General features: G+C 36.3%; 2 protein-coding genes across 2 annotated transcripts in view; both read right to left on the minus strand.

Annotated features, from left to right (window-relative positions):
- Positions 1-4204, minus strand: part of ubash3ba (ubiquitin associated and SH3 domain containing Ba) — a 28570-nt gene extending 24366 nt beyond the window's left edge. Inside the window, exon 1 of the mRNA XM_052556572.1 lies at positions 3661-4204. Coding sequence (XP_052412532.1) covers positions 3661-3788 — 128 coding nt within the window. The 5' untranslated portion in view covers positions 3789-4204. The remainder of the gene's footprint in view (positions 1-3660) is intronic.
- A 654-nt stretch (positions 4205-4858) lies between these two features.
- On the minus strand, positions 4859-12041 carry LOC127957722 (junctional adhesion molecule A-like). Its single transcript, XM_052556366.1, has 8 exons — positions 11792-12041; positions 10037-10096; positions 9617-9733; positions 9336-9476; positions 8591-8793; positions 8028-8130; positions 5766-6160; positions 4859-5595 (listed from the first exon to the last, which is right to left on the minus strand). Exons 1-7 carry the CDS (start codon positions 11832-11834, stop codon positions 6000-6002), a joined length of 828 nt encoding a protein of 275 aa, XP_052412326.1. The 5' UTR covers positions 11835-12041; the 3' UTR covers positions 4859-5595; positions 5766-5999.
- Positions 12042-13498: the final 1457 nt, after the last annotated feature.

Here is a 13498-nt window from a genome sequence, read left to right on the forward strand (position 1 = left end):
ATCTTATTTTGTCTCAGTAGCTTATTATACGTGCTGGTGTCTTAACACATAATTCCATTTCACAGAAAACTCCAGCCCAAACTAAGCATCAATGTCACATCCGAGTCTCTTGTCCAGAACAAATATTAAAATATAAAGCTAGTGCTTGTAAAACAATGCTTAAAGGGCTTCAAAGTACACTTCAAAGAGCGCACCGCAGTACTGTTTATATAATTACGATCGGACAGATAGATTATTAAGAATACTCAATGTTGAAACAGAAAATATCAAACATCATGTAGCATAAAGGTCAAACTAAACTTATTTAGATTAAACAAACATAACTTAATTAATAGAATGTAACAGCGACAGAAAACAAAAACTCAAAGTACAAACATTTTCTAATAAAACAGCTATTTTTTCTTACATTTCACTTATCTCCCCACTGAAAACAAAGTCTTCCACCAATCTTTCTCAGTGACAATTCCAGCTGCAAGACCGATGGGGTCTCCTGGCATGTGTGGCCGTGTTTAGGTTATCAGAACAGGGAAAGTATGATGCAAATGTCAAATATCTGAATTCTCAGTTTGTCCTTTCAAGACCCCTTCAATGCTGAAACTGTCGTAATCTGTTATATTCGGACTACACAAAATAAGTGGTCCCAACTGTCTCTCTGTTCAGAAACAAACTCAGTGAATGTTATATCACTATCTTAACCAGATTACCAGTGTTAATACTTTCTCGTTGTGGATTACAATTACATGTGGGTGGACAATTAAGCATGGAAAGTGAGAAACAGTGGGGGGGGGGGACTACACAAGGCCTGAATTTCAAATAAAAAACAGCTTTTTATATTATGACTTAATTTTGTCCCAATGGTTTTATTGCATGACAGATGATGTATACAAATGTAAAAAGGTCACAGCTGCTGAGATAAATATAATACATGCAATTAACTGGTGGTATTAATTAGTGATTAACAAACTGTTAACTAAATTTCAACTATCTAAACTACAGAGCTTCTTTTTCCCTTGATCACAACATTATTTTCAAATCTTTACTTTCTCCTAAAGACACGGTCAACTGTTTCCATCGATCCAAAACTATACACTATGGCTAATCATCTTTTAATCTATGTATATGACACTCATCCCATTTAATAGCATGTTATGCAAACTCTTAAATGCTGTCAGAAACAGACGGACTAACCATAGAAGGCTAGAAAACTAGCATACCACTGCATCCAGTGTCAGCAAATGACAAATGTTTGGCCAGATGTTTAGAATTCTCCTGTTAAGTGCAATGACCAGTTTAATCCACTGACCACATACATTCACAAACAACATCAACAGTCTCCACAGGGACAAAGATTTCCACAACACACAATATCTTGGGGCATCTTGGGACATCTTGTCCCATTCACCTTTGTTCACTCTCCTTGGATTAAACATCAACGCAACATTTGGCCTGTACAATCTCAATCTCGACACAAAACTGTATTAACAGAGACATGGAGGATTCCGCACAGATTATGGGAACTGCAGGATTAAGCCCAAGCTAAAAGTAAATGCATGAGAGAGGGACAGAGAGAGAACAGGAGAGAGAAAATATGTGTGGTTAAAAGAGGAAGAGATTAACTGTAATTTTGATGAACAGCATCCTTTGACAGCAACCTAATGCAGCCTTCATGGTTGGTTGAAGATACTTTACTCCAACCATCCTCCTCAATGTAGTACAGTGATGGGAAGCACAGATGTTCAGCTTTGGCAACTTTTAAACCAAGACACTCACTGTTTCGAGAAGAGGTATGGTGCCACATATGGTATGACATCACTTTTTGTAAAGAGCTGAATTGTATTAATTGTATTGATCTCTTTCCGAACCACTTCCATTACAAATATTACTGGAGAACAATGACTTGCATACTGTGCATTCTTAGGCCAATAGTGTACTGAAACACCAAAATAAAAAAAATAAAACAAAAGTCTCAGTAAGTTTTTCCTTTTTCCTGCATCACTATTCTGTGGCTCTGCAATGCCTATATTATCACCACAAACAACACAGCACAGCACGGCAAGTGTGGTACATTTCCCGAACAAATGACTGGTTCTTTTTACATTCACATTTGAATCAGTCAGAGTGGTTACTGAATTGATTTGACTCAATTAAACTGAACCATGAACTGTTACTATTATGCAGTTTTTAAAAGTTCATTCGGTTTGTTTTCGTGTGCATGTAGACAACTCGTTCTTGAGCAGCTGCTCAAAGTGCTATAAGTATATTATTATTGTTGCTATTAGTAATAGTCAACTGGCAACTAGATGACGAGGCTGGTCATGTAATATAATGTTGGCACCCATTAGCGAGTGACCCGCTCCACATAGAATAAAACTACTTTTGTAGAAGATTTCTGAGTGTAAATCATGATTATATATATATATATATATATATATATATATATATATATATATATATATATATATATATATATATATATATATATGGGGTTTTTTTAATAAGCAAAAAAAAAATCACAACCCTTTCAAGGCTTTTGTTGTGGCAGATGGTAGTTTAATCAAACAAGCAAATAAATAAATGTAGCGACAGAGGTTCAGTTAAGATGCAATAAGATTCCATTTGTGGTTAATTAGCAAAAAATAAGGTTAACGAACTAACAATGAAAACTTATTTGAAAGCACTTATTAAACAGTTCATTTAACATTTACTACTTTTCATCTATTGTGATATTTTTTATTATTTTAATTCCTTTTTATGTAAAGCACTTTGAAATAAACTTATGACGTGCTATATAAATACAATTGCCTAAAATTACAAATACATTATTACAGTGAAATGTTGTATCTTTTAACATTCCTTATTATACCCGAGCTAACAATCAACAGCTGGATTTTATTAACTAACGTTAATAAAGATTAATCAAAACTGTAACAAATGAATGGCTTATTGATAGTTAATTTTAGTTGTTGACTAACGTTACAACGACATACCATATGTTATTTTAAGTTTTGCTTGTTTAGAAATCTTATAAAACAGTAAGGACCGATTATTAGATGTGCCAAGCAACAGCTCTGTGATAAAGCAATTAAAAGTCTGAGCAAACACACCATCTGCTAGAACTGCACTAAATTTAATTCTGATTTGCTAAAGGGACTGCGAAATCGTTCATAGAATCGGAATTATTAGATTCCTTACGATTGCACGTTCAAGTGCCATGATGCCAGGAAAATAACTGTAAGAGAATAACGGGCAGCAATTACGGATGCGCTGACACAACGCCAATATGGACAGCGGTGCTCTCTGCTCTGACCTCCCAGCTCTGCCAACCTCATCCGCTCGAGGAAGCGCTGGTAGCTGAACATGTCCTGTCTGGACAGAACATGTAAGACGAGTTTATAAGAACGGATTAATGAGGCAACAGGAAAAGAACTCTACACTCAGTAAACCATTGGCGATTGCGCCTATTTCGTCACGTTAATCAATAACTCAACCAGACCGACGCCATTAGAAAAGCAACTTACACTAAATGTTTTAAATATCTGCCGTGTTTCCAAGCGGTTTGGCTGTGCTCTTATCATAAGCGTTTGTGTTCTTAACGTTTACAGCTGTGCTCGCAGCTGCGTGATGCCTGAGATCTGGGAGAGATGAAACTCTGGTACTTACGCCCTGGTTTTAGGGAAGCCCATTGACAGCAGAACATCCAGACTGTTTCCATGTTTGACAGTCCCTGGCCGGTTCTGCCGCTGCATCCGTGGAACCACTTTGGTATATAGGTCCTCTTTTGCTGCCATGGTTCAGCTTTCCATTTGGCTTCAGAACAGCGATTTGCTTACTTTTGATGCGTCCAAATGGACGGACACGACACACATTTAAAACATCGGACTGTGCGCTACAGTATCTGCGTTAAAGGCTGGTTCAAAAACGCTCCATTATTCACTCACAGTCGGACAGACAGAAGTCTTGGCGGACGCGCTACAATGTTTCTAAACACAAAATGATTTGAGCTTCCTGCTGGAGCGCTCATGTCATTACAGTTTGAGAAAGGGGTCACCAGTCGGAAGTCAATCTCATTTGCTCCGAGTATCGATAAACAACGCTGTCGTTGTCCGCCACCGGAATAAATATAATTCGCCGGAGCCACACGCGGCTCGGGGTAAAGTTAGAAATGCTGTAGCGGGCGCGTCGCGTGCGAAAACTACCAATACTTGTTACATTGGTACCTCCTAGACATGACTTATTTATGAATGGGGCTTGACTGAAAGCGGAAGTAGCCAATCAGCAGACGGAGTCCGTCAGGCCCCGCCCCCAACCCTTAAAGTCGCAGTTTTGAAAGGTGACGCCTGAGCAGATGCGCTCTAATGGCAGGCAGCGCAGTTCAGTGAGAGCATCATCATCGTCACTGACGTCTTCTCACATTCATTTGAACGCTCCTATGTAACTGCGTGCAGGTAGCACGTGGAACGCATCATGTGGAGCCTGGAGGATAAGCGCTTTCATTTTTAAAAATGTCTGTATGTCACCAGCCCCACAAAAGAGAGCGAAATAAAAACCTTGAAAAAAATCATACATTCTGTAATTCGGTGAAAGAACTGTAATCAAAGCAAAACATTTGATCCTACACTGCCGCCTAGCGGTCTTATTCAGAACGTCATAGTTAGCCTCAGATTTTGTATTCACGTTTACAAATAATGTGAAATACACTAATTGCAAATAGAGAAGTGATATTTCACAGAATCAGAGTCATATTGTTCAGATGAGGCAACCACAAAAAACATTGCTTAATTTAACGTTCACAAGCAGTTTTCTGCATGAAAGAGAAAACCAGAGAAATGTCAGCATCTTATATATTCATTAAGTCATATTCAGTAAATTTCATTTATTAGAAGAATGGTATCAAGTAACACATTAAAAGTTAAACCAAACAAAAGGGAGTATGTAATTTCTTTCCAGATTAATAATTCAGAAAGGCCAATTAAGCACCATTTGAAATCTTAAAATAAATCAAATAAAAAGACAGAAAGATCTATTTACATTTCATAAAAGGTATAAACACATAAAACACAAGGTACTCTATCATAAAAAAGTGACATAAACCACATATCAAATGACTACAATGTACAGCAAATGTTTTTATAAAGGAGAGGGGATATTATATCCTGAATGGGGAACATTCATAGTACCTTCTCTTCCCCAAAAAGTTTCCATCTCATAGTCCAGAGTTGTGTAAAAACAGCACTGGACATCTTAGTCCACACATAACTAAACAACAAAGTGAATTCTATAAATAGATAATTGATCTTAGACCCATTAGGTTTGTGTTCCACTAACAGACTAATCATATTTCAACAAATTACATTTCTATTCATTTCTACAAAACCAAACAGGTCTAGATTCCTAAAATTAAATCTGAACATTTACAATTGCTGCTTTTGAATATGTCTATGGTCAACCAGCAAGGAAAGCAGAGTAGGAAGGCATTTCCCGTCACATATACACTGATCCTGATTTGTATGAACTTGATCTAGGCACTAGATCTCCACGTTTCATGCAGAGTAGCACAGACTACACAATAAAAGATGATTTCTGTCTGAATTCCTCCTGAAACAGACACACAAAACACAGTAAATATAATTATTTTAGCATTGCCACTACTCTGTTGGTAGAAAAGGGCACAATTAGAAAAGGACATTCAAAATCAACTTTTGAAAAGAAAGATCCTGATTAATATAAATTTACACAACTAAGCAAGATATTACATCAAGACTTACATCATCATCTGTTCCGGGCTGTGTATAAACCGCTTTTTGTTTTGGCTTGCTGCAAGAGATCATTTATATATATTACATTACAGAATTTTTTTTTATAGTATGATATGTCAGAAATAAGGTTAAATGTGCCACAGATAAGAAAACAACTCTTACCTTTCTATTTTTTCTGTGGGGAAAAAAGCATATGCAAATAAGTTAATCATTTTGAATTTCTAATTATTATAGTTAAATCTCTTACTCTCTCTCAATCGCTCTCAAACACACACACTTATGCAGTAAGAACTTACTTGGCAGATATCCCTTTTTTCTGGCAAACCAAAGACCAAAGAGGAGCAATCCAACTGCCAGCAAAGCAATAATAACTGCCGCAACAATGCCACCAACATTTAGATCATCTATAACAAATAAAAATATCAAAATTAAGTAAATCAAGAAGTTCTTTTAGAGACGTAAATACAAGACATATCAAAAATCATACTTGATTCTCTCTCTTTAGAGAGTCATAAAAGTAAAAAATTTTGCTATTTAAATAATCGAGAAAAAGAGTGGGATTTAAGTCTTGTTTGCACCAAAAATTGGTCAACTATCACATTGGTCTACACAAAAAGAGCAGATGGCTTTACTGAAAATGAAAATTAATTCCCTTCCAGTAGGTGGCACTTCTGGAATACAGACATAAAGCACTTTCCCCTGTAACTGCAAGAACTCATGAATGCTTTCAGGCATTACAAACAAAGTGAAATTTTCAATGAATGAATGAATGAATGAGGCATTTATATAGCGCTTTGTGTATTGCTGTACACCCAAAGCACTTTACAATCATATGAGGGGTCTCTCCTCTACCACCACCAGTGTGCAGCATCCACCTGAATGATGCAATGGCAGCCATAGTAAAACAGGGCCAGTGCGTTCACCAGCTACAGGTGGAGAGGAGAGAGAGTGATAGGGCCAGTTCACTGGATGGGGATCATTAGGAGGCCATACCGTTATCTTTATGAGAAGTGCCATAGGATTTTTAAGGACCACAGAGAGTCAGGAGCTCGGTTTAACGTCTCATCTGAAGGGAAAGGTTTTTTTTTTTTTTTACAGTATAAAAAAATATACTGTATATGCACTATACTGGGGCATAAGGACTCACACAGGCCGTATAGTGAGCACCCCCTGCTGGCCTAACTAACACTAAAATTAAGACAGTTACCCTCATAAATCCATTTCATGATTTTTGTGCATCCCTAAATTTAAGTCCTTTTGGAATTATAAAGACTTTTATTGCACCATTTAAGATTTGCTATGGCTTTAAATTTAATACAACTAAATTTAGTCTTTTTAAGGACCTTTGGAGACCCTGGAACAGGCCTTTATTAAGTAACCAATATGTTATGAAGAAAGAAAGAAAATAATTTGAGACCAAATCTACAGCATAAAGTATTATTCTCTGAGTATCTTGTGTGCTGTCAGACAGACTTCTACTGTATGGGATTACCATCTCTAGACAGCATTTTTTCAACTGTACTGAATTTCCAAATATAGTAGCAAACTTCAAGGGCTCCCCAAAACATGGGGAATTCCTCTTTATAAGCTTCCGTCAATAAATCTGTTGTCTTTTTATTCGTTACTTTAACTTTCTTTTAAAAACTTACACAAGTAGGTACACCTGATCAAATCTGACAATCTACGAAGAAGCCTTGTAAAGTTTTATAATGCAGTGAAATTTAAGTACAGCCATTATTTGAAAGCAATGACAGTGTTACATACCAGGGAAACATTTTCCATTTCAAAATTCCACACCTTTCCAGACACCTCTGTAGATTTTTCAGACCATATTTCATAATGAAAAAACAAATTAAATTAAGGGTGTAATGATTAAAGGTTTAATTCACAACACTGAACTCACAATTTGATACTCTAAAAACTAGTGTTGTCACAGTAACCAAATTTCATTAGTCTGTATCAACACCAGTACAATTTCTTGGTACTGTAGAACTGAATTAAAAATTCCAGTACTTCAAACAATATTGAATGGATTTTCTCCGACTACTCATCTGATAGGACATTGTGTTTACACCCTCAACAGACATGTCTGTGATTGGCTACAGTGGTCAACGCTTCAAAAACATGTTGTAAACTGAAACCATCAATGCCCTTCACAGAACATTTAAGACAACAGAATAGGTGCTGTAGTCTGGAAACGTTTCCCATACTTATCCAAACCCTTAAAATACTAAAAATTGAATTGCATATTGTGTAAGAATGCTGACTTACGGACTTCCATGCGCATTGCATCTCCACGCTGAGGGGCGCCTTCTCCATTACTGGCCTCACAGAAATATGAACCGGTATCCAACTTAGATACTCTCGCAAAGTCCTAAACACACAGAAATACATTTTACAAATATAATCTACAATCTTCCAAAACAACAACAAACTAATGACACGTTCAAAGTGACATTTAAATTCTAGAAATATATAGTTCTGAATTTTTGAAAGGTTCCAGTCATTTGTTGTGAATATATAGTATGGAATCCTGTTTCTACCAGAGGATATAAAAACAAATAGGTAATTGCAACTTTTCTCTGAAGTGCAATATAAACTCAAAATGTAAAAAAAAAAATTCTTAATTCAGACTTTTTTCTTGCAATTCCCTTTCTAAAGTCATAATTGCAAGAGAAAGCAAAAAAAAAAAAAAATTTGAATTGTGAGATAGTCGATAAATTATCCTTTTTATCTTTTGGCAGAAACAAACTTCCATAATTTTTACACACACATTCATTATATATGCTTGTTATTTTTATTAATTTTTTCTGATATTGTAGATGAACACTCACCAGGTTACCATTTTTAACATCCATCTTGTAAGTGAGGTTCTTAAAATTGGAGGACAAGGTTGGATCCTCGGGGAGGAGAATGTTGTCTTTGTACCACTTATAGCTGGATGGAGGGGAGCCATCTGTGTCGAAGCAGGTCAGGCGAGCGTTACTGCCTGTCCTGACGGATGAAGGGATTCTGGATACAGGCTTGGAAGGAGGCACTGTAGTGGAGGGAAACACAGTGGGAATTACAAGACTGTTTGGTTTATTATATTTCATCAGAGCAATATTCTATGCTATCCATTGTTAAATATAAACAGTGCCAAACCCCACTGACTTTCAGGTGTATAAATAATTTCAGTATGTATAATTTTTTCCAAATATCTTAAAATAGCATATAGGTTTGAAGTCGTGGCCTGACGGTTAGCGACTCGGACTCGCAATCAAAAGGTTGTGAGTTCGAGTCTCAGGCCGGACGGAATTGTGGGGGGAGTGCATGTACAGTGCTCTCTCCACCTTCAATACCACGACTTAGGTGCCCTTGAGCAAGGCATCGAACCCCCAACTGCTCCCCGGGCGCCGTGGCATAAATGGCTGCCCACTGCTCCGGGTGTGTGTTCACAGTGTGTGTGTGTGTGTGCACTTCCGATGGGTTAAATACAGAAGTATTTGCTGTTTACAAGCTAGGGTTGTGATTTATGATGACATCATAATAAAGCTCACAGGTAGTATGATTTCATGTATATCATACAACATTAATTACCAAGGACTGTGAGTTTGATGGTCTTCTCGTCATATCCAGTATTTCCAGACACCTCACAATCATAGTTTCCGTTGTCTGCTCGTGTCACCTTGTTAAATCTCAGTCCTCCATCATACACTGTGATACGGCCTGCATAGTTCCCTAATGAAAGAAAAAAAATAAATGCACAATGCTATATATTTTCCTCCATACACTTTTCACACATCAACAAACAATAAGAGAATGCTACTGCAAGGTTATAATAATGAACTGGATGACAACAGTAAAGTTTTTATCCATACCAGTTGGCTGGTTATCAAAGTAGACCAATGTTTGAGATCCCTTGAGATCCCTGAACTTCCATTCTACTCTGGGTGATGTCCCAAAGTCAGAACTGTAGGTACATTTCAAGTCAACTCCTAGAAAAAAGACAAAAAAAAAAGTTATACTTTGTGCATAAATGTTTTTCACATAAAAAAAGACTGCTTAAACCAGGACCACCCAAAATAGGCAGACCTGTCCTTAGGCCAGCCAGTAGACTAGACAGAGGCTCCCCAGGATATTTTTAACACCTCACAAATTATTATTCTTCAATTACAATTCAAAGAGTATGCAGGCACTACATTATAGTTACTTTATTATTTATATCTGGCTGCCTACTGACTCATGGAAATAATTATAATTTAAAGACAAACAAACATAAAAAGCTAAATGAAACTTACCCTCATTCTCTTTCACCTGTACTGAGGGATTAGCAACAGTAACCGTAAAAGCACGCAGTCCTGTAGACAGAAGAGAGGGACTCAATTCTTATTTAATCAATAACAAATTATTCTTTAAATTACATTGACTCAACACATTATAAATTGCATTAACAGTACCGAGAGTAGAATGATGCATTCATGAACATTTCAGCATTAAAGGAAACCTATTATCCTTCAACAGTATTAAAGTAGGTTTACACACATCCCATGTGTGTGTTCTATAGACCCATTGGACACCCTTGCCAGGTTGGTGAAACTGTAAATGTTTCAGATTGATATCAAACGTATTTTAGATCCTTTCCAACACGAAAATGGTAGACAAATTACATTTCAAATTTTAAAGATAAGCTTGCACTTATGTTGGGTCACAAGACCAAAAAGAGAAACAATTAAAGGTCTTTTATACAGCTCCATCATCCAAAATGGAATCAAAATGCAGACTTGCTAAAACAATAACTGTGACACTGGCGAAATGTGCGGGGTTTCATTAAAAAACTGAACCCTTTATTCTACCACAAATATAGACATGCAACAGATGAAAGCCAGAAACGTTCTGACATTAGGGCAGATACAACTGCTTTTCCAACAGCTATTCTGAAATAAAAAGAAACGGATAAACAACCATATGATAAACAAACCAATATACCACGAATTCACATTCACTGACAAACATGAATGACAATTACTTAATTCAGCAAGTTTCCCATATTATTTGCCAATCTGAAACAGTTTTCCCCATGTGTACTTGAGGGAAACAGCTACAATATAAACAAACACGATACTCAAATACTGTGAATTCATGACGACAGTTTCTCTGTTTGCTCAATACTAGCCTTGTTTCGTGTGTATGCGCGCAGTTAATGCTATCAAGAATTAGCCTAGATGTTTCATTTTACAAGCTGACTACTTATAATATTCAATAATAAAAATAGAACACCTTTTAACTTATTAAAATACCGTGGCTTTGCTGTTAATTGTTCTTTCTTTCTAGATTGAGTTTCAGCGATCACTATTTCCTGCTTGTGGAGCTCGGGTTTCGGATGGGGGATGGGCAAGGTGGAACTACAGGTTCTCCAGACTACAGGTGATACCGTCGAACCGTGAAAGGCCTTCTTTGACATTTAAACAGCAATAAAATGATATTTAAAATGCTCTTTCTAGTCGACATAAATACCAAATTTAAGTCAGGACAATTAGGTACCGTAACAAATGCAGATATGCCCAATTTTGCTACGCATGAAGCGCTGTATAGAATCATATTTCGAAGTGCTCTTAGTTGACTCGGTTCACTGAATCCTTTGAGTCATTGCTTAAGAATGAGATCATACCACACTTAAAACCGGTTCGGCTTCAAGTGGTTCCTCTGAAATACCATTCATCTCATCAACAACTGGTTCAAAATAACGATTACTTTAGGGAACTGGTCAAATAAGGCCACATTTGGCAGATACTCAGTTATGTTTTCTGTTTTTACTGACCAGTACAAAAAAACGTTTATGTAAAAGCTAAATTCCACTTTACGCAAAATAATAATGCATTATTTAAATGAATAAATGTGGAAAATCGCTGATTAAATGTTTTAGCAATGCATAGCATATAGCCTATATATTAAAAGTTTACATTAAATATTACACAGAATACATCAGTCAATAACAGGACGTGATTAAAATTATATGTAAACATGATTCAAACACTGAAAACATCGATTCCTACCTGTGACTGAAATAGCGAGGCACACAAAGACAAAGGTCAACATATCCACTTGCTCCAATGGCTTCCAAAATATTCCTTTTTTTTAAAGATAAAAATAAATAAAAAGCTGGTTTTATATTACTTTACGAGAACTTCCAGGGAGTTGTGTATTTGCTATGCCCTCGCAAAGCTCAGCTGAGTAATGAAAAGCTGAAAGGTAGACAAACGCCCTGCTTGAGTGATCGGAGCGATACTGTGTTACATGGGCCGTGTGGGATTGGTTGTACGCTCCTGCGTGACGTCACGAAAGTAACTACTAACTACTTCCTGGAATAAGCCCGGTTTGGAAGTTTAAACCGTAGCTTACATATCCTTATTGTGAAATCTGTATGCATTTTTAGTAAGATAGATACGATTTTCAGGAACTAACCTTTCAGGGTAGAGTAAAGAGTAATGTTTTTTTTTTTTTTTTTTTAATAAAAATGTAATTTCATGGCATTACAGTATATGCATACAGTACAACTGATCTTGTCCCTGTATCTGTGTTTAGCTGAGAAAAATTCAGCTGGAACTCATAAAGAAGACATAAAATACTGGAAAATGAAATGATATATCTGTCTTGCATGACATCTATTAAGGAAAACTTGTGGAGCCAGAGAAAATGAAGTTGGAAAATAAGTAAATGTTTTTAGATTTTTTTTTTTTATTATTTTAATTATTATTTATTATTATTATTATTATTACAGACTACCTGCTGCTAGAACAAAATGACACCAGCAGCACACTTCTCTCTAAAAAAAAAAAACTTGACTAACCACAGTATGTAAATGTGGTTTGGTATTTCTCATAGGGCTGGGCAGAGATATAATCAAATCAGCTGTATGGAGACTGGTTACCATAGTTGTGTCTGTGACAGCATTCTTTTTTACCCTAAAAACATTGACATGCTTATACAAATGACTACAGTTTTGTTGTTACTCACTATTAAGTTATTTTACATAAATATATTTTATATTCATATACAAAGTATAAACACAAGCTTTATAACAAAAACCCAAATACTTGTATGGAGGCCTACACTATAAAAATGTATGTGTAGGTTTATTATGGATATTGTCTTTAATAAAACAAATATGCAACATATTGTTCTTACACTTGACTTTCTTTACTTGTTGAACAGGGTAATACTGAAATGGAGCCCATCATTTCTTTATTGCCACTAAGTCCATTTTTCAAATCAAAATGTCAATTCACTGAAAGAACAATATTCATTCCGTCCATCACATGTTATAGGAGGAACTTATTGTTATTGTTAGTTATATGCCATCAAAACATAATAAAAGCTTCAGGGGTTTAAGAATAATAGTTTCTGTCTTACTTCCTCCTCCCTCATGTAAATGTGGGTGTTCACACAAAAATGCTGACAGACAGAAAAGCTAGATGACATGATATATAAAGCTAGATGACGCAAGCTTGAGAATACTGTCAAGCAAAGCCGATTCAAACACTTGGGAGTGCTTCATAAGAAGAGGACTGAAGCTGGAGTCAGGAAAAGGGCTACCAAGCAACTTATGAAACAGAAACAACATCAGAAGGATCTTACCTTAGCTAAGGAGAAAAAGAACTGGACTGTTGCTCAGTGGTCCAAAGTCCTCTTTTCAAATAACAGTAAATTTAGCATTTCATTTGGACATCAAGGTCTGGAGTCTGGAGGAAGACTGGAGAGGC

This window comes from Carassius gibelio, chromosome B5 (genome assembly GCF_023724105.1).
Source record: "Carassius gibelio isolate Cgi1373 ecotype wild population from Czech Republic chromosome B5, carGib1.2-hapl.c, whole genome shotgun sequence".
NCBI lineage: Eukaryota > Metazoa > Chordata > Actinopteri > Cypriniformes > Cyprinidae > Carassius > Carassius gibelio.

Coding starts and splice junctions, on each gene's coding strand:
- LOC127957722 (XM_052556366.1), bottom strand. CDS start 11,834: ATGTTGACCTTTGTCTTTGTGTGCCTCGCTATTTCAGTCACAG. Junction 9,734..10,036: donor ACAGGTGAAAGAGAATGAGG/GTAAGTTTCATT, acceptor TCTTTTTTCTAG/GAGTTGACTTGAAATGTACC. Junction 8,131..8,590: donor ATGTTAAAAATGGTAACCTG/GTGAGTGTTCAT, acceptor CTGTGTGTTTAG/GACTTTGCGAGAGTATCTAA.